Raw genomic sequence first — 21,656 nt, 5'->3', positions numbered from 1 at the left:
CATGTGAACATGTGGAGTGAAATGTCTCCTTTAACCATCTGTGCTCCATTGCATTTACTTATTAAGATGGAATACCACTAGCTACAAACCTTGCTTAGGATCATCAATTCTCTGTTTTTTGCTTGGTCGATTGTGAGAGTTTCTGTTAGCACAGGTCGTTGCAAAACGAAACTTAACAAAATCTATTATTCTGCCTATAAACTATTCGATCTTACTTCATTACCTAAACAAATCTTTACTTGAAATCAATAATGTCTGCTTTTGGCAAAATCTGGTATGAAATTACATTTATGTAAGCAAGTGCTATGAAATCATGCAGTGTAATGTAATTTTTTAATTAATATTTAATTAACGATAGTAATAGTAATTTAATTATTATTATGTATTTTTCAATTTACAGCTAATGCATTACTGCAGTTGACAACAAAACCAGATATTTTCATTGTAACCTGCAGATGTTGGGAAATATTTCATGTCATAACTTATTTTCATCACTGAAAGTAAATTGAAATACACGTCAGATTAGCAGTGGGAGACAGACGAGCACAACTTCAACACACATACATACCAACAAGTATTATATAGACACGTATTACAAAGAAGACAAGCAACATTTGTTCGTATAGTAGATTATAATTGAATGCAGATTCTAGACAAGTTTGGTAAGTGTAACTAAATCCGTATTATGTATTTCTATATATGCATATAACTAATATATGTAGTTATTTAAATAGTCGTGTTCATACATATTAAATTAGTTAAGCATTTATAGAGTTACAGTTGTTCATTTCAACTGACTGTCATTTCAAATTGTGGTCATACATATACATATTTCTACTGGCATCATATTGTATGATTATATTTTATAATTGGTTATAGTTATCAAATCTATATTTTTGTGTTCTTGGAAGTAAAATGTCCTTATACACTTTGAATAGGAACAAATCGGACTCCAGAAAAAAAACTATTTATAGAGTTGCCACAATAAAAGCGAAACTAATATGTTTCAAAATATCGCAGCCTACCTTATTTCACCTATCATCTGTCATTCCATCTGCAAAAGGCCCCTTTCACCTGACTAGCTGACTAATATTAACAGCTCAATTCGAAAGTCCCCGCCCTGTTCTATAGTTGGCGCTACTAGAATTGAATCCCAGGAAAAAAACCATAAAAGATTGGTAAGCTAAGCTTAAAGGCGCTGAACGCAGTGGACGCCCAAAAGTGGTTGTTACCGACGACATCAGAAAAGTCCACAAAATAATTTCGGATGACCGTAAAGTGAAGTTGTTCAAGATAGCAGGCATTCTAAATACATCAACTGAACGTGTACATCGTATCATTCTCAAATATTTGGCTATGAGAAACCTCTATGCAAAATGGTTGCCGCGCGAGCTTACTTTTGACGGAAAACAACGACGAGTTGATGGTTCGGAGCAGTGTTTGGAGATGATGTTTTTGCGTCAATATGTGACAATGAATGAAACATGGCTACATCATTTCACTCCAAAGACTCATCGACAGCCATCGGGGTGGATTACATACGACGAACCCGCTTTGCCTGGAAAAACACTCGGCTGACGAGTTTATGGTTATGTCTTTGGGTTGCAGATAGAATAATTTTTATTGCCTATCCTGGTAAAAGAAGAAGCCTTATTGGACAGTTTGAAGGACGAAAAACGGCCGAATTAGATGAGAAAAGAAAGTTTTGTTTCACCAAGACAATGCACCGTGTCTTAAGTCAGTGTAAACGATAGCAAAAATCCATGAATTGATCTTTAAATTGTTCCCGCATCCACCCTATTCCCTCGATCTGGACTTAGCGACTATTTTCTGTTCTCAGGTTTCAAAAGAATGCTTGCTGGGCAAAAATTTTCGTCGAGTGAAGAGGTAATAGCCAAAGCTGAAGCCTTATTTGAAGCACAGAACAAAATATGCTGCAAAAGTGGTAACGAAAAATTGAAGGGTCGCTATAATCAGCCTATGAAGGGAATGTTTAATAAAAAAAAACTAGTTTTGCAAAAATGTGTGTTTAATATGGTAGTCTAAGGTATTTTCAATTGAAATGCTTACAACATTTCCGTTCATTCCTCAAATTTTACGACAAGGATAAACCATTAGACAAATGAGCTAAAAGCGTTTAATTTTTTAGAAATTTCGGATTACAAGTCTTTTTTATCCATATTTGGCATAACAAAATACCGACGTTCGTTACTTTCATTGTGAATTTTCGAGCAAAGGCTTGTTTGACATATCTAAAAGTTCAGGATCACATTAGCTAATTTTGTTGCTTACAATATTTTTGCCCTTGGCAGACTAAAAAATCCTTTTGCTGGCTTAATAGGCTTAAGGCATGTTTTGATGGCAAATATTTTCAAGAGATCTTAGTTGAAAATACGGTTGTCTCCGTAAGATTTTACTAATGATAATGGTTTCTTTTATGATTCCAGTGCATGAATTACAAAACTTTTCAGAAATCGCTAAAATTTCATAAAAAGCAAGTGTTTTTTTTTTTTGATAATATTTTATGTGACTCATCTAATGTTTTTAAGCTTCTGTTTAGAAAAACTCACAGCCACGTGTAATTTAACGTGATTGTGAATTTTATGCATTTGAGCATGACAAATCAAAATGTTCAATCTTCAAGAATGTAACACTAAAAAAATTCCGTAATGAATTCGCAAAGATTTGAGAGCAATCAAAAAACCCACGCCGCATGCCAATATTTATTTTTAGACACATTTTCTTGCTATGCTAAGCTTTTTGCATTGTTTTGATATTTTCCATTTACTTTAAAAGTCTTCAATTCATTACTTCCTTCACTTTGTGGTGCCATTCGCTTTTATCAAAGCAATGAGTCGTTCTTTTGAGGATTTTTTTTGAGAGAAAAGTGATATATTCTGGGTGCATTCATAAAGTTACGCATGTATCGGTTTTAGATGAAACAAACTCTTTATGAACTGCTTCTAGTTATGAGCGTTATATTCAAAAGTGTGGCAGAAAATGATATTTAACTTTCATATAGAAATCTTATATCAAGTTTATAGCTAAGGCAATATTACTACATGTAAGTGGTATTGTTGTTGTAGTGGAATTTCTGACTTTTTATAGATTTGGTGTTCCTTCAGGTAATCTTATATAAAGCGTAGATTATTCTAATACTTTTTATTTGAGCCGATAAGCAGGTTATTTTACCAGAAATAGTAGACTTATAAGAATAATTATGTTTATACTTTGTTTTTAACAAGAAAACATCAAGAGTGGCTAAAGTAGCCAATACTTTTTATTGCGATCGAATCATTAAGACTAAGTCAATTTATGCTACCAAAAGGATATGCGCATCGTAATCTTCTTATTCATTGATGAATTAAAAAAAGTCGGTTGTCGTCCTTTTCTCAATGCTGTTAGAAACGCCTTTACTTTGTTTCATTGCATTTTGTAGGGTCGGGGAATCTATTCACGCAGATGGGAACAATGTTCCTGCTGAAGATGATGTGTTTCCTGTTTTATTCTTTTTTAAAATATTTTCTATTAAGATCTCTACTCTTTTGCATGCGTTTCAACCAATTCTCTAAGCACTTTCGTCATTCTTATTGAGGTAACTCAAAACATGTTCAGCGCAATCAGCGGTTGCTAAATATATATATGAGAAAGTCGAAGGCATTTGTACAGAAGTGGATACAGCGATATATAGTGGTTAAAAATGTCGGTGATTTACCAGAACGTGGTTCGATAGGAAAAGTAAACAAAAAAGATGAAAAAAGAATAGTGAATCTGTTTTCGCGGAATCCTGCTTTAACACTGCGGCAAGGATAAACAAAATTAATGGCAAGAGGTTTAGATATATCCTACGAAACTATCCGAACCCTTCTTCATACGCATGATCTGAAATGGCGCAACACAGTGAAAAAGCCTCTGTTGACTGAAAAGCATATGACAAAGCGACTCGCTTGGGCCCATGAGAATATTGATAGAGATTTTGAAAATATCATTTTTAATGATAAATGTTCTATATGGTCACGTTCTGTCCTCACGGGAGTCTGGTCAACTTCCACCAATAGGCTTGTTCAGCGGACCGTAAAACATGGTATAAAGGTGCATCTTTGGGGCTGCTTCTCAAAGCAGGGCTCAAGCGGCACTTTGTACTTCTATACTGACCTAAATGCCGAGAAAATGATAAAAATCTACAAAAAGGCTTTATTGCTATCGCTGGTTCATCAGAAAAAATGAAGATTGGATTCTACAGGAGGACAACGATCCTAAACACTGCAGCAAGCTATGTACTCAGTGGAAAACTCAATCTGGTATCGTTACATTGGATTGGCCGTCGCAGTCGCCTGATGCAAACCCTATCGAAAATGTATGGGCATATCTTCGTGGAAGACGCACATATACTTTGAAGCAGTTGTCTTACGAAATTCGTCGGATCTGGAGATCCTTGCCACTAGAATACGCCGTCAAATTAGTAGAAAGCATGCCTCGGAGATGCCAGGCAATTATCGACGCCGGTGGTGACTGGACATATTATTGACTAAATTGCATCATTGTTTATAATGTGTACAATATATATATAAATATGAAAGTTTCATAAAATAATTTTTTTTATAACTTAACACGACCATGTTCTGACTTCACAGACTGCAATTCGTTGCCAAGTCAGCACTATGCGGTGGATGACTCATTAAGTCACTGTTTTGAGTGGCCAAAAAATATACATATTTCAGTTCATGTGTGAAAGCTCGCATTGTCGTGATGAAGAACGATCCGTCTTCGGCGGTTAGTTTTCTTGACAATCAAATGAGTGTGTATCACTCACAATTTACTGTTCTGTGAAGATCTAGTGGTATGATTGCGATATATTGATTTGTTCCAAAAAAACAGGCAACAAATTGCTTGGAAGTGCTTCGGGCACAAATTACTTTTGTTGGACTCATCGAATCAGGAAACAACCATAGCGTCGACTGCTGTTTACTTTCGGGCTCATACGAGTAAATCACTATTTACCTGTCATAAAGTCATATGTAGACATGTTTCGAATAACAACTATCGTATTTTTTAACTTTTCCCTTGAGCACTTGACATGAGGCTTTACATGTTTTGTTTTTGCAATCAAATGTTCAATATATCCACTAATGCCTTTATTTGCCTCAATCTCACGATAGGTCACATGACGATCTTGCATTATCGGTTAGCGCATAACATTAATAGTAACCGGTACTTCAACTGATTTTAAAAGATCTTCACGAGATTGGTCTTGGTGTGATCTACGACCTCGATTGAATTCACTATAACATCGATTAAAACTGGTCCTTCATGGAGCTCCATCGCCAAAAGTTGAATGATGCACAATGATGCACTGTTACTGAGTTAATCCACGTCGAAAGTTGTAAAAAATAATCTCGGAAAAATGTTTGCTATTTAATGCCAATTCATACGTTCTGAGTATGTATAACATCAAAAATCTGAAAGTTGTGAGTTGCCAAATTGTCAGTGTAGAAAATAATAGCTGCCGTAACTGAGAGTGTTTGCCAAGACTGTTGAGAGTTGATTCGGTGCCGTTCGCAGCAACTCGGACTGACTTATAGAGCAACTTGGTTCATTTTACGTCGAGATCTTAAATTGAAAGTATACAAAGTAAAAGTTGTGCAGAACTGAAGCCGCTCGACCGTCCCAAGTGACATCGTTTCGCTCTATGGGCTTTTGAAAAGTTCCTAGAAGATTCGACTCTTACGAGACAAATTTTATTCAGCGATGAGGCGCATTTCTAACTCAATGGGTATGCAAACAAGTAAATTTGCCGCATTTGGGACAAAGAACAACCTGAAGGGATTTAAAGACTGCCATTTCATCCAGAAAAAACAACAGTTTGGCGTAGTTTGTAGGACGGTGGAATCATCGGTCCATATTTCTTTCAAAATAATGCCGGTGAGAACGTAAACATCCATGGCGACCATCTATTTGATACCTAAAATTAAAGTTCATGATCTCGGTGACATTTGGTTTCACAAAACGGCGCAGAACACTTCGGTAGTCGAAATGTTTGAACTAGTCATAGAAAATTTATGAACCGTAGCCGACGTAGATGCGTCCAACATTTGAAGGACATAATCCTCAGAAAATAAATGCCAAAGAATGTTCTTTCGAATGATAATAAACATTCCCCATTAAATTCAAAGTTTCAGTGTTTATTTCTTTAAAAAAGTAGGGAACCTTGAAATGGATCACCCTTTAATATTGAAGACATTTAGTAGGGTCAATTTTCGAATGCATTTATGACATGTCATGAAAGGTATAAAATATGTTCGCTTGAAACAATCTAATCACAGACAGACAATCATACACTGGATTTTACGCCATAGTGCAATCGTTGCTATATATTAGCGAGCTGAAAATAAATTAAATAAAAGATGTATGAGAATATAATGTTAAACAATAAAAAGCAAATAAGAACCGGTTGTTGCCACAGGCACAGCTTAGTTTCATCTGCTATTTTTTTTATCGACTTTTTTCTTTTGTTCTACCAAATATATCGAACGCCAGACGTCACTTCCAACTCAACTCAAGTAAAAATCAGCTCGTTTGCCACTTAAACTTTGAGAATACTGAAGTTTGCGGCTTTTAACCTGCAGGCGAGCGACTACGCGTTCCGTACGTTAAACAAATACACTAAAAATAACAACAACACTATATACATATGTATGTACATTCACCTATTTTTATCGCAAGTCGACATTAAATACTTCTACCGCCTTTTGTGAATATATATGTTTATATTTCTGAATATTATCTATGTATTTGTTTGAGTGCGCATATTTTTCTAAGCATATGTACATATGTTTCTGCTGACCGCTACAAATTACTTTAATTTTTCTTTTTATATTCTTTTTCTGTTCTTTGTTTGGCACTCTTAATGAGTTTACGGCTTTTGGTCAAATCATTTATTTTTGTGTTTTTTTTTTGTTAAACGCGGATACGAGTAAACCAAAATAATTAACAATTAGACAAGTTTTAACAAAGGAAACTTAGAAATACACACACTTACATACAAACAATTATATATTTAATATTTTTTTCTTACACAGAACAAAGAAATCAAGTCATATCGCAATAAAAATTTATTCATTTAGTTAAAAAAATATATATTTTTATTTTATGAATAAGATAAGTACGTAAATTAGTTGTGCTTTTGTTTTTGCTGAGCGGCATGCTGTATTGCATAACATTTATGTACTTATGATAAATGGTTTATTAATAGGTGAGAATAGCTCACAGTCCGCCAAACATGACTTGTTGAATTCCTCCCAGGCTTCTATTTATGTACGTAAAACTGTTTGTTTGTCTTCATTTAGTTGTAAGACGGCGTGCGATCGGTTACCGTGCTTCGTTCTGAAGTTCAAAGCGTTATTTTTAGAAAACAGTGAAGCGTGTGGCAGCTTAGCTTTGTTGTGTTTTACCTTTGGCTTAGTAAGTATTGCATTTATTACTTTGATAATTTTACAATAGTGAACCAAACAATTGCTGCTGTAAAGTGATTATAGTTTTACAAGTATATACTGTCCGCAGCAAAAATCCAAAACAAGAAAAAACTGCACCCAAGCAATAATAATGATCTTCACAGTTGCATTTCTATAGCAAAAAAGGATAAAAAATATCTTTATTTGGATTGTTATCGGTCAGTTCATATGGATATGAAGCTATATTCTGCAGTGGTCCGATCTAAACAATAGTTTGTCTCTTCGCTATATGCGCTGACGGTGCGATCTGAATAATTTCGTCGGAGATTTTAACGCTGTCTTGGATAATAATCGATTCCAAATTTCGTGAAAATCTCTTGACAAATAAAAAGCCTTTCCATTTTATTATTACATAAGGATTGCACTACGACCTTAGGTCTATTGTGCCTATACAAGTACTTAATTTTGATCGGTCAGGGCTGTCACACACTCTGTACGATAATCGTCCGATATCGGGCGTCTGTAAAATTTCAGATCGATAACTCAAAAGCTGAGGGACTAGTTCGCGCATGTACAGACAATCGGACATGCCTAATTCGACTTAGTCACGGTTTTGTTTTATTTAACAAGTTAAATTCTCCGGTCCTCGGCCTGCCATCGTTAAACACATTTTTTGGCAAAAGTCGTTTGTTTTTTTTATTCAAAAAAGTTCAGTTAAAGGATGATATACTGATTATAGTGACCCTCCAGCTTTTCAATACCATTTTTGGAGTACGTTTTGTCCTTTACAGTCTCCGCGATCACCTCTTCGTTCGATAATTTCTTCCCACTGAATATTCTTTTGCCTTTGTGAAACAGAACTTTCTTCTTCTCAAATGCGGTTTTATTTTAGCAATTTCGTCCCTCGAAGGGTTCGGTAGTGCTGTTGATTGTACTTCCTTTTTCAAAGTAGTAAATCAAAACAACTTCATGTACATTCCAAAATGTAAACGTCTTAACCTTGCCAGCCGATTGTTGCTTTGGAGCGGGCTTATCGTGTGCAGTCCACTTCAAAGACTGTTAATTAGACTTCGGAGTGAAATAATGGAGCCATATTTCTTCCATTGTTACATATCGACCCGAAAACTCAGATTGATTATGCTTGTTGTTGTGGCGGCAGAAGTGTACCGAGTTGGCGGTCTTTGGCCGGATAAAAAGTCCTTTCCGGTTACGTCGACTTCACTGTCATGGGAACGGATCATCAATTCGTCGTTGTTTTTAGTCAAAAGTGAGCTGTGGACGCCGCACAGAGCTTTCACATACTCAAATATTCGTGAAAGATATGATGTACATATTCAGTTGATATCCTTAAAGTGCCTGCTATCTGCGCAAAGTATAGCATTTGTAGAGCTTTACTTTTTCCACTAGATCAAGTCGTGTGTCATGAATAGCACGTTCAATATTGACTTCTAAAGGTTGAAGAGAGTCTGGTTTATTTTTAAAGACCAATGACTTCAAATAACTCTACAAGAATTAGTCTAAAAGTGTTAAATCACAACGTTCAATGTCACAGTTTCTTGAAATAATCGAATTTCTAAACTTTTTTCCGCAATAATTCGGTTGCTGCAGGTGCTACGTGGCACGTAGGCTCACTTTGTTGGAACCAGATATTGTCAAAATCAACTTCTTCCAATTGCGGCCATAAGTTGGTTATCGTCGATCTATGCAGCTGTCTATTAACAGTAACGGTGTTACCTGCTTCCTTTCGAAATAAGTACGGATCGACGATTCCACCAGACCAATGAATGTAATGGCTGTTCACCAACAATTTGTGGATTTTCTTCGCACCAGAATCGACAGTTTTTGTTATTTATGCGCTTAGTTAAAGTGAGCCTCATCCGAGAAGCTAATTTTCTTAAAAAAAAATCCTTATCGTTTTCAAGTTGTTCCAATGCAAAATCAGCAAATTCTCGACGTTTACTGTGGTCCAATAGCTTTAGTTCTTAAGTGTGAGAACAATTTTATACGTATGCAAGCCGAAATCCTCTCCTCTGGTTGTGGTTTGAGACATGTTCAATTCTTGAGAACGTCTTGGAATCAACAATTGAGGTCTTCAGTAACAATTGTCTGAACACCAGCTATATTTTCATTATTTTCAGCGGTTCTTTCTCTAGTTGGCACTTGAACATTATGCAATGAAAATATACGCTGGAAACTTTCAACAATTCGAGCACCGGTGGACGATTATTTGACCATAAAATCGCCAAAAGCACGAAGAGTTGCAATTGGAGAATGATTATTTTGATAATAAAATTGAATAATTTGGTGTTCTTGACTGTATGTTTCTATGATGAAATTAAAAACATTACTAAATTCAATGAAAACAAAAATTACAGAACATGGCATATTAAAAGTGGTCAACACGATACTTTGAAATCATATCATCCCTATTGGAAAATCCGGAGTAAACCGGGCGAATAATGCTGTTGAACAGGATAGGTCAAAATAAAAGATCACTGGTGGCTTAAAAACTAAGTCGTTTATTTGTGTTTTAATTTATTGTGGCAATTTTATTCACCTAGTTGAAAACTAAAAAGATAGTTCCTTCTTTCAATCGAAAGTGTCGTCGGTAACACATCAAATGATGTGGAATTTACTTCATTAACTTTAAATCCAAAATGTGAAATACGTTCTAAAAATATTCTTTCCAAATAATTCTATTTTCATTTTATTAATTTATTGATTTTACTTTGCTTTTGCTTTTAGAACACAAAAATTTCAAAACAGCATGAAGGGTTGGTTTGACGCTTTTCGTGACGACGGTGGACCCACACTATACTCATTCCCAAATCGTACACCGGTGACAGGCGATGTCTCCATTGTTGCCGTCTCTGTTTTATTTGCAACATTTTACGTTGCTTTTCTAGTGATATTTCCCGGTGTGAGGAAACAGGTAAATATTTAAATTTAACTATGCCGTTAGTTGTCAAGCTTACATACACTCGTATATAGCCTCCACAGTTGTAGTACTAAAAGCTCATTAGAGCTAGGGGCTATAAATTTGAGAATAACGGTATACAAATTACTTTGTTATTCTACACATAGAGTTTAACTGTTATTTGATATATATAAGTATACGTGTATTAGCTTAGTTTGTAGCTCATTAGTATTTTATTATCCATTTTTGTTGTGTTCATTTAATGATTTGAGTAAATCCCAGAATTTAAGTGGAAAAGTGAATAATGAAATTTATTTTCGCTTTATGCTAAAATTTGTAAAGCCGTAGCACATTGACTTATACTGTTTTTTTTATCTTTGCTAATGAAATACGAACTGACTAATAACTGGTTTTTATTATTTTGATGAAATAAGCATTTCGAGTCTAAATAGGGAACAAAAGTCAAGACGAGTGAGTTTGAAAGTAGTAAAAACCTCGTTAGGAGGGGGAAATGTAGCTACAAATGCGTGTTTTAAAAAAGTTCGGAAATAGCACGATTAGCTAAAAATATGGGGAACTCTGCGGTGTTTCGTACTTTGGTGGGGATTTCAGAGTTTTTTAATCAATAGTAAAAGATTCAGGGCTTTTAAAAACACCATAAACGACCGCCATTCATCAACAGAAAGCTTCTAAACTTAGATTCTTAATTTTTATATCCCTAAACTTTATTAAACAACAATTTGGAAATAATCTTACTATATTTAAATACTTTTCTAACTTTTCGAAACAACTTTTTCCAATACAAGATAGCTCTAAGTCACTTTCGCTGTCGCTGGAAAAAGCTCCTAAAAGTTATTAGTAATAAAATCAGATAGTTCTCTGTCAATTTCTTGTTCAAATAATACTCCAGTCTTCATTGAATTAGAAATCACTCAGAAATAGAGTTTATTCATGTTAACTTTTTGCATCATAATTGATTTTGGAACAATTGGTTCGCAGTTAGAAACAGGTATTTCATAGAGACTAGATTTTAATATTGTTTTAAGGCGAGGTCTAGTTTTCATTACGTATATATAGTCTTATTGTTTAAAAAATATGGGAAACGATTTTGACTTCACCATATTTTCTAATCAAATAGATGGAATTAACTATTCTAAAGCCCTTTCTATTTTATTTTCACTGTTTGTCTCATATAAACTTTTTATACAAAATGAGCTAGATAAAAAATCTAATGTACCCCTTAAGTATAGAACTTTATCAATATTAGCATAAATGCTCCCTTCTGCCAATTTCGACCTTTGCCGGTTTTTACCTGAACTTTTAATGAAATTCCCATTCATGGGGTGAATATTTCCACGGGGTCTACTTATAACTTGGACTTTGGACCAATACTCCTGATTTAAATAGAAGTCCAATATACAATAGTATGATAGAAGACATCTTCGGTGGATACTATTTTTTCTGTAACTGTCTTCAATTCCATATTGATCTAAAGAAATATGTAGTATTGGTACAGTGAGGCTATACCACTTTAAAAAGACGACGTACTCTCTATTCAAGTAGACAATTTCATTACTACTTTCCTAATTAATTTTTTTGGCAGAGATCAAATAAAGCGAATTTGTTAAGATATTTTACTGCCTTCGAAAGTGACACAACTGTATTGTTCTGCGTTTAGAGAGAGAAAGAGTATAATTTTCCTCGAGTTGAGAGCCACATTGCTTTCCCCCACTTTTCTTAAAACTTCAAACTATAATCTCTGTTTAATGGATTGATTGCTCGAATTTTTTTTAATAAAAAAGGTGGGGTTGGGTCGTTTACAAATTCACTTTGGGTTTTCTGATTTTACCAGATAAAGTAACTGCTGAATCAGTTACAGGTAATAGTAGAGAAAATAAGTATACCGCCCTGTGAGATGATATATGATCTTACAGAAGATTTTGACAGTACCCGATTTGAAAAAAATAATAGTCAAAACTTTTATATTGGAGTTTCTGATCTATAGTCAAACCACTCTGCATTTGTTGAAACATTAAAATCTACTTAAGCGCAATTTTGGAACATTCTAACACCCATAGACATTTCGTATCTTTATTCGTGGTAGCGTTTATGAGAAAATTGATTGCATGTAATTATCATAAGCCTTTAATTAAGTTTAACAACACTAAAATGGAACATTCTAAATCTCAACCAATTACCGGCAATCAAGCCGAAAAATGAAAACAGCGCTGAATGACGCGATAAAAGGTTTCCGCGTCAAAGAATACGAATATATAGTAAGGCAAAGAGAAACACCACAAACTTGTAATTGTTAATTAATTATTTCTTTCGGTTTTCTTGTTTGACGGTATTTTATTTTGATAATTTATTTTTTTTATTATTATAATATGGATTTTAGATTTACTTATTGAATTGCTTACTTTAATGAAACTTGTCCGTTTTTTTATTGCAGAAATTCACCACATTTTCGACAGTCACTCTCAGCTTGTTCGTGGGCTTAGTCATACTAAGTGAGTAGCTATGCAATCAATTTTATATATCCATAAACATACATACATATGTACTGACCAAATTCACAGCTGGTTGACACAGGCAGGCGCCTGCGCGAAGGCACGGCCGACCCGCGTGTGATTTATACTCGCTAGCACCTCTATTTATTTGCGGAGTTTTATTGCACACTTTTTCGACTACAAATGACCGTCTATTAAATCATTAATTTGTGTGTTATAGTTGAAGTTTATGTACTTATTTTGGAATTTTTTGTTTCACTTTAATACAAACAGTTACGCGACTGGGCTCCGCTTGGCATGTGGCGCACACAACCATCATAGCGCCGTACAAGGCGTTCTCGCGTGAGAAGATGCCGTCGCGGATAGGCACGCATATCGGCCTTATGCACGTCAATGTGACGTTGACAGGTAAGCGAAAGTGTGGGTGCAGGTGTGAGTGGGGGCGTGAAGTTTGCATGTTTCGAAATGGGTGGGGAATAATTCTGTTTGCGCGATATTAGGGTGGTATTTAAATTAGTAAAAAATTGTTAAAATCTTAAACTACTCGTAAATAGTCGATACCATAAAGGTAATTGAGTTAAAACAAAATATAAAAAAAATGTTCAGTGTTATGAACTTTAACCTTTCTGCTACAAATCTTTGAAAGTTTCTATAGTGACCAAAAATCTATATGCGTTATAATATATGCCCGATCATATTTATATAGACTGTAGACGAAAAATTAATTGAATTTTTAGGGACCACCCTAATGCAGTGTATATATTAAACCAATAATCGTACCTAGTTCTCTTATCAACACGAATGTTTTGTATAAGAACGAAACTTTTGCATCTAAGAAATACTTTTACGAAGTTTCAATGACGGAACACACAGATCTCTATTTCTGCTTCTTTATAACTAGGGAACTAGTTGTGATGCAGAAGCATTGAGACGGCGAAGACATAACAATAAAACGAAAATTGAGGTTCTATAATGGTTTTAAGTTTATTTCATGAAATGATTATCTACAGTGGCAATGGTCTCACTGTTTAAATGGCGTAAGGTACCCAACATTTAAGCAACATATTGAGTTAATGCATTGAAAATTCTTCGAGTAAATTTACAGATAACTCTATATTGACCTTCCAAAATAAAATATTGGATTCTCTTAATACCATAGCCGATCGCCAGGAAATCCTCCAAAATAAGTTGTCTGGCGGTGAGGAAAATCTTTCTGATTAAAATTGCCTTAAATCCAAAAACCATAAACAATCTTTTATTATAATTGATTATTATAAGATCGGAGGACTAGTAAACATTTTCTCCGTTAAACAACTCAAACATAGGGCTTGGATGAGGACGTTGTAAGCTTCGGAACATTTGCAAATATTCCTAAAATGCATGGACTTTCAGAAACTTAGAAACTAGGCATTTCTACAGCTGTAGGAGAAGTTCTCTCAATTCAAACTTTGAGCGGGTGACATGTAAGAATAATTTACTTTACAAAGGCTGGGTATCACAAGTATATATATCTAAAACCAGATTTCCGGATCATTAGAAAAAGTATTCGCGTTTGTTACATCTTTGAAATTTTTTTGCTGCAGCTTGATATAGTTCTAACCTTTGACAACTCCAATTCAATGAGGACTCGTAGACTGAATATTGAACACAAATGAAAATGTCTTTCTACTTTAATACCTATACTTCTTTAACAAAAATTTAAAGGAGAGATCTTATACAAGTATTTCGTAACTTGGTGAAGTTGAACTGCTTTAGTCATTCTTAAGTCGATAATGAGTGTCGGAAGGAAATTTTAGACTAATTATTATAAATCTATGGAAAATATTTCAGTATCGATCTCTATTGTTCTAGAAAATTAAGGTTAAAGGATTTGGTTAGAAAAACTTATACTATGGTCTCTTTATCTTATGAACTCTACAGCTCGAAAGCTTAATATGATCATTAGAAAAATAATTTACTTCTACTTATTTTCCATTATTAAATTATTGGGGTTTGATTCTAGATATATGTAAATGGCTTCGATAAGTTCAGGCAAAGTTTATATAAGCTTAGTGAGGTTTTAGAAAAGGTTCTTTGTTACTCAGATCAGATTGGTCGTGCTTATTTTTTTATCAAAGAAATATGTTAAAAATACTAGAATACTACTTCTTCTTTAATGTCATAGACACCGCTTATGCAAGGCAAGTTAACACAGCGCGCCAACCGTTTCTTCTTTTCGCAATTTGTCATCAATTCGAGATACCAAGTGCAGCCTGGAGGTCTTCTCCAATGAGGTGGAGGTCTTCCTCTTTCTCTGCTTCCCCCGGTGGATACTACGTCGAATACTTTCAGAGCTGAATGTTTTTGTTCATTCGGACAACATGACCTAGCCAGCGCACCCGCTGTCTCTTGATTCGTCGTATATCTCCAATCTCGTTGCCAATGCGCAGAAGACCATAAATCTTCCGCAGAACCCTTCTCTCGAAAACTCGTAACGTCGATTCATCAGATGTTGTCATCATCCATGCCTTTGTACCATATAGAAGCACGGGATTAATGAGTGACTTATAGAGTTTAATTAGAACTCAGATAGACGAAATTATTTACGACTGCAAAATTTTGACTGTTAACAGTGACGTGGGAGCCAATTCATGAGTGTGACGACTGTTTGCTTAAAGACAGGAGATATTTCGTATTGCTATTGTTTACTACCAGACCCATTTGCTTTGCTTCCTTATCTAATCTGCAGAAAGCAGAATTAACGGCGCGGATATTGAGGACCATCATTTCAGTATCATGGACGTTTGCCAGCAGCTGTGCACTCTTATAGAAGATTGTCCCTGCTCGATGAAGCTCTGCAGCTCTAATTATTAGGTTGTCAAATATCTCCCTTCCGTTTTTTTGCTCTTTAGTCGATGCTTTATAAGAAACTAGAGGACCCGTTCACACGCTTCACTGTGGCTGATACATAGATAATAATACTACTACCATCTATATTATTTCTATTAGTTGGATTATAATTATTAGTTAATGAAATATATGAAGCAACTTCTGTCAGTTTACAAAATGAAATATATGAAGCTACCTCTGTCAGTTTTACAAAAAAATGGATCATAGAGCATTTCGTGTGTTAATAAATCATTGCTTTTTGGAGGAAAATACTGTTGAATTTGAGCTCAGGGAAATCCACCGATGAAAATATATTTGCTAAGCTTAAAGAGGCGAAAGCTCTGTGCAAAGTAGGTACCACCTCGCAAGCCGAATTTTGCGTCGGTGATAGAAACATTGCTCCAACATTTCCCACTGGAGTCCAATCGAGAGTAATTCTAGTGGACTGCATATGATGAACCGGTTCTCAGGCGTGGAAAGACGAAAAAGTCGGCTGGAAAAGTTATGACATCAGTCTTTTGGATGAAGGTGGTATAATACATACTCAATGATTGATTACCGAGCCAGTTATAATCTATTTCACTGCATATTTGGTTGCACTTCTTTTCTACTATTCCAAATACTTAGCAATTTTTTGAGGAAGAATCTGTTTAAAATTGTACGAATATATTCAAATGATTCAAACAAACATGAATTTTGAACAAATGCTTATGATTTGAAAAATAATTTTTGTATTTATGAGTTGTATTAAATTTTGACATAAAGAATTAAAGGTATCCTATATCCTTACCCTGGTTCTAAGATATGTATCTCCCCACCAATTTTCAACCAAATCGGTTCAGCCGTTCTTGAGTTACAAATGGTGTAACTAACAACAACTTTCTTTTATATATATATAGATGTTACAGTGATCGGATTTAGTTAAAATATGAGCCGTTTAGTTCGATAATCGGTTTCCATCTTGACGGCAACTTCATAATACCCCCTTTTCATTAGCCTCTTTTGAGTTCAACTTTACACCAACAAAGGTATTCGCGATGGACAGGAACAAGTGGTAATTACTTCGCGCTATGTCCGGGCTATATCTCATCCGACCTGCCGTAGCTTCTTACGAATCATCAACAAAGTGTGAGGTCCAATACCACCAAAGACACAGCAAAACCTTTCTTGCCGTCAATCCCGGCTTGGCCACTGTTTGGGACGTTTCGAAGTGATAGGTATCATCCCCCAACACAACATTAATTTCACGGAACGTGTCTCTAGCGTATTTGCCTTTAACGAAGGAAAACTTTAAAATGCCGCGAATTTTGGCGTTAGTGAACTCCATTTTTGCACATCTATAACTGTTGAACACAATGTCCAAACTAATCATGCATAGCGGCGTTTTGTAGGTTATGTGAAGACCTTTCAAAGATGTATAGCCCGAGTATTGCCAGATACGAGCTCTGTAGCGCTTTCTCATAGCCGCGAAATTTAAAAGACAAATAGAAGGAAGGGAGATACAATATTTGTCAACCTAATATATTCTCTTTATATATATATTTCTATAGGCAGAGCACTCTTAAATTCCAATCGCCGAGCATGCTTTCGTTCGACCATATCATAGAAGCTGATGTATGCTTCTTATCAGTTTTTCGCCGTCAATAGCTCGGTCGGCAATCCATCGGCGTTGTCTTTCAACCGGTAATTGCTAATCAAACTTCTTTATGGTCGGGCAATGGAACGTCTACCCCATCATTATCGATTAGAGAATCGCGTTCGCAATATCGTGATGATATGCTTTCACTACCAATCAGCAGGCTGGAGAAGTGTTCCCTCCATAATTTTTGTATGCTCTGGGCATCAGTCCCTAGATCACCTCTGGTGGTACTACAAGAGTATGCTCTGGTCTTGAAACCGTCTGTTAATCACTGCATTTTTTCGTTGAGTTTTCGAGTACTACCTCTGGCGGCCAGCTTGTCCAGCTCTTCATACTAATGAATTTTGGCCCCTATCTTTTTTGTCTGCTAATGCGTCTCGCTTCCCTCTTCAACTTTCGGTATCTATCCCATCCCGCACGTGTTGTAGTCGAATGTAACATTCCTCTCCACTCCGACATGACACTCCTCTTCGTACCAGGTGTTCTTTTGACTTTTCTGAAAACTAATGGTTGCGTTTGCAGTTCTACGTAAGGAGCTTGAAATGCCACCATAAAAAGGGTAGTTTCGAGTTACTAACTATTAAGCATAAATTCTACTATGATGTTTAAGTCCTTTTTGATATAGAAACATTAGTTATAATGTCAAATCACTTATTCAGAGGTGATTTATCGTTTGTAAAAACCAAAATTGTATACTTATAGCTATTATGAAGAGGGTCAAGTAAGGTCATAAATTTGGTCAAACATCTAGAGCGACAGGAGCGCCAAATAACTTTATTTCATCTATTGTCATTTTTACACCGTATTCTTTTTAATTGTGCTTTTCATATGGTTTAATCCCTAACTTTTGTAATAAACATCATTGCCAAATCTGTCAGCGTTTTATGACTTTTGTGTGCTCAAAATTTTCAGCATTCGATTTGTACGGATTAACCACTTAGCTTTTGCAAATTTTATGCGATCTTTTGTTATTTAGTACTATTGTGGGAAATATCTGTTTTTTTCTTTTCAAACGTTTCTTCAAAGGCTTTGCACGGTTGCAAATCCATAAAAATGTTGTAATAACATAATTGTCATAATCCGATGTATTCACAACAAGTGGCTTTATATGTGTAAATATGTATACCTAAGCTAAGCGCAACTTTTGTAAACATAATCACATCACCATTTAACGGTTTTTGTTATTTTAGTGTCTTCTCTTCATCACTCTCCATTCACAATTACGATTTGCTTTGATGTTTTTCGTCAACTCAAATATTTATCCACTTCTGGCAATGGGTTTTTATCATTTTCGAGCGTGTGTGCTTTTATTTATTGTTTGTTTTATATATTTGCAACGAATTTGCAACAATGTTTTATCATGATTTATTAGATAATACGACATTTCGTCTCTTTTTCGAACAAACTTTTATATACAAGTATTTTGGCTTGCGTAATTTTACCTGATCAAAACGGTGGTTTCGTCAGTGAGTTCGCATTGAGATGTTAATTCGTAAAGCTACTAACACATTTGTATAAAATATATGAAGCGTGTGGAGAGTGAATATGAAGCTGTGATAAAATATAAAAGACATTAATTGGAATATGAGAAAAGTGCTAATGAATTGATTCTATAACTTATGTATATATTGCTCAATTGAGATGTGTTAAGAAATGACTAATAAAATTCCACATATTAGAACATATTGGTGTCACCTGGATACATCTTTATGTTCTCAACTTAAAAAATTCTACATACCAATCGATTCATGCAATAACAAGGTTTTACTTTCTATATTTGAAGAACTCAGCCGATTGAAGCGGAACCTCAAAATGTTTGTCATAGGTTAGGGTACCACATCATATTTTTCGTGTACTTCTTAAATGTCTCAAAAAAGCTTGGGGATGAGATATTCGGTGATCGGTTACTATATTAGCGACATCAGTTAATAGACTCTAGTTGATAAGATTAAAATTGCCACACTCATAATTTTAAAAGTCTACGTTTCTGCGATTTGTTGAACTTTCTTTAACGTTCGATGGGACCTCCTAATCCACTCTAACCAATTCTATACATTATGTTATGTTAGGTTAACTTAAAACGTCGACTCAAAAGCAATGTTTTAACCTTAGTCTTGTAAAAACTAGACAATGGAGAAGAAATTCCCTGGATGTTTACGTTTCACCACTTCACTTTATATAGCTTCGTCAATTAGCGTTTGACAATATTTGCAGCCTTAGCGCGTGTACGCCTGAGAGCAAATAGTTTGGTGTTAGTGCATTCTACTCTAAACAACAAGATTCGCACAGAAATTAGTTGTTGACTAGCGCTTGCTAAGCTCACGCGAAGAGTATATAGCTCGTTCCTAATTCCATATGACCAGACCAACCTTTCTCCTATGCCTCGCCCAATTCGGGAAAAAATCATTACAACTCTTTTCCAGCGCTTTAAGCCTTGCTGCATACCATAATCGGTTGGTGAGTAGAGGAAAAACCATCAAAAGTAGATATAAGTTTTCAAGGATGAAGGTAGAAGTACCTAATAACTTACCGATATATTTTTAAACAAGATTTTTCCATGTAAATTAGATGTGTTTGAACTGTGGATCGACATCTCTCTTCGGCGTTTTGGGCAGCGTCAAATAAAGACAGTGAAAGTCTGTTATCAGAACATTCACAATTGATTGAAATACTGAATTTGCTGACTACTTATTGGAGTTGAAACCATTTTCTACTATGAGGGTTATATTTATCTGTTGAAGCTGGATATGGTGGGTAACAGTGGTTCATATTTGGAGAATTTCTAACAGCTCGCCCATCGAATAGTGCAATATAAATTTGGTGTCTACCATTGATTGGTATACTGAATAAATATAGACGCTAAGACTGACTTTTTCGACAACTTCGTTTATAGACGGATTAAGGGCCTTCGAATAATGGATACATATTTCCGAAAACAATTTTTCTGGTTCCTGTAACTTCAAATCTAAGTCTGTCGGTAAAAAGAAATATGAAATTAGGATAACTTTTTTGAGAGAGAATATTTATTTTTACTTTGTTCTGTGTAGTTCTCTGCTGATACAGGTGGCGAAAGATAACTTTCAATGCATTTTATCATCATCATTTTTGAATAATCCATACTGTTTCATAGATTTGATCAACAGAAGTTGGCATTAAAAGTAGCCCAGTTTAAGCCGAAATATCTAAATATTCAGATCGATTTGATTTTTGGTAGCTATTCAGTACAGAAATTTATATTTTAGACCCTGATGAGGTGGAATAGCCTTGGTCTGGTACCCACGATACCCACTGTGTTAACTACATATAAAGTACTCTGCCAACTAGTCTGAATATTTCACTTTACCTTGACTTTGTACTAGGCACTCACTAATTTTACAAGCGTCAAGGCAGCACTTATGATTATACAAGTATATCAGTCATGTCGCTTCCGCAATCATAGCTAAGACTACTAGCTAATTTCATGAATCATCTAGTTAATTTCTATTTCACTTAGATTCTTTTGATTTAGTTTGAGCTTCTAAATGAGGCAATTTAATCATCACAATGAAACATTTTTTTGTTTTTCAACTTCTAGCAACATTTTGTCCAACAACTATTATATGCACAACCAACTATTACATGCGCGTGCTTGTCTTAACAAAATGAGCAGTTTTTTCAGCAATTCATTTCATTTCCGCCTTCAGCTGCCGGTAGACAAGTGTAGCGACTTGTCGGCCTGCTGAACTGGCTCAGGATGTTGAGTGCGCGCGTGAACATACCAAATGTCTACCGACATTAGATCCGCCTGGGTCGTGGGGTTGCCGCTTTTATCTGACGTACGCAAATTGCTTGACAGCTGTAATGAACGAGTACGAAGTACGTGTAGAAGTGCTACGCACTGCGCGCCAAGCAATAATTATTAATTTAACGTTTTCCTACATGCATCCATTCAACTTTAAGCCTCGTCATGATTTTGAGTGGTGATTAAGCAAAAATTGTTGGTGGCAGCCAAAAAAGCCACTTGCCGCGATTGCTATTGGTTCGCTTGTTTGAATCAACTGTTGACTGCTGGCGGTGCGACCGCTCGATTAGTTGGTGGCTCGGCGGGTTGGCTGGTTGCCTGCCTGATGAGTACGCACTCGTGTGAAGTGTGTGCAAAACGCTTTTTATATTAGCTCTTTTGTTTTATTTCATTTATTATTTTAATTCGTTTTTTTTTATTAGTGAATGATTTGCATTTCAATTTCATATTTTATTCGCTAAATAGTTGCATAAAAGCAAATGTGATAAAG

At 35.3% G+C, this 21,656-nt stretch overlaps 1 protein-coding gene across 2 annotated transcripts in view; it reads left to right on the top strand.

The window, feature by feature from the left end:
• Positions 1–400: 400 nt before the first annotated feature.
• LOC105222238 (dual oxidase maturation factor 1) overlaps positions 401–21,656 on the top strand; it is a 55,951-nt gene continuing 34,695 nt past the window's right edge. Inside the window, exons 1-4 of one of the 2 annotated variants that reach the window (XM_049448925.1) lie at positions 401–662; positions 10,197–10,383; positions 12,821–12,878; positions 13,152–13,286. In XM_049448925.1, the coding sequence (XP_049304882.1) occupies positions 10,219–10,383; positions 12,821–12,878; positions 13,152–13,286 (358 nt within the window). In that variant the 5' untranslated portion in view covers positions 401–662; positions 10,197–10,218. Of the gene's footprint in view, positions 663–7,353; positions 7,462–10,196; positions 10,384–12,820; positions 12,879–13,151; positions 13,287–21,656 lie in introns of those variants that run through there. The other variant, XM_049448931.1, reaches the window with a different exon arrangement.

This window comes from Bactrocera dorsalis, chromosome 1, assembly GCF_023373825.1.
Source record: "Bactrocera dorsalis isolate Fly_Bdor chromosome 1, ASM2337382v1, whole genome shotgun sequence".
NCBI classification, from domain to species: Eukaryota; Metazoa; Arthropoda; class Insecta; order Diptera; family Tephritidae; genus Bactrocera; species Bactrocera dorsalis.
Note: the sequence above shows the minus strand (reverse complement) of the source record. Positions and strands in the feature narration are given on the sequence as shown.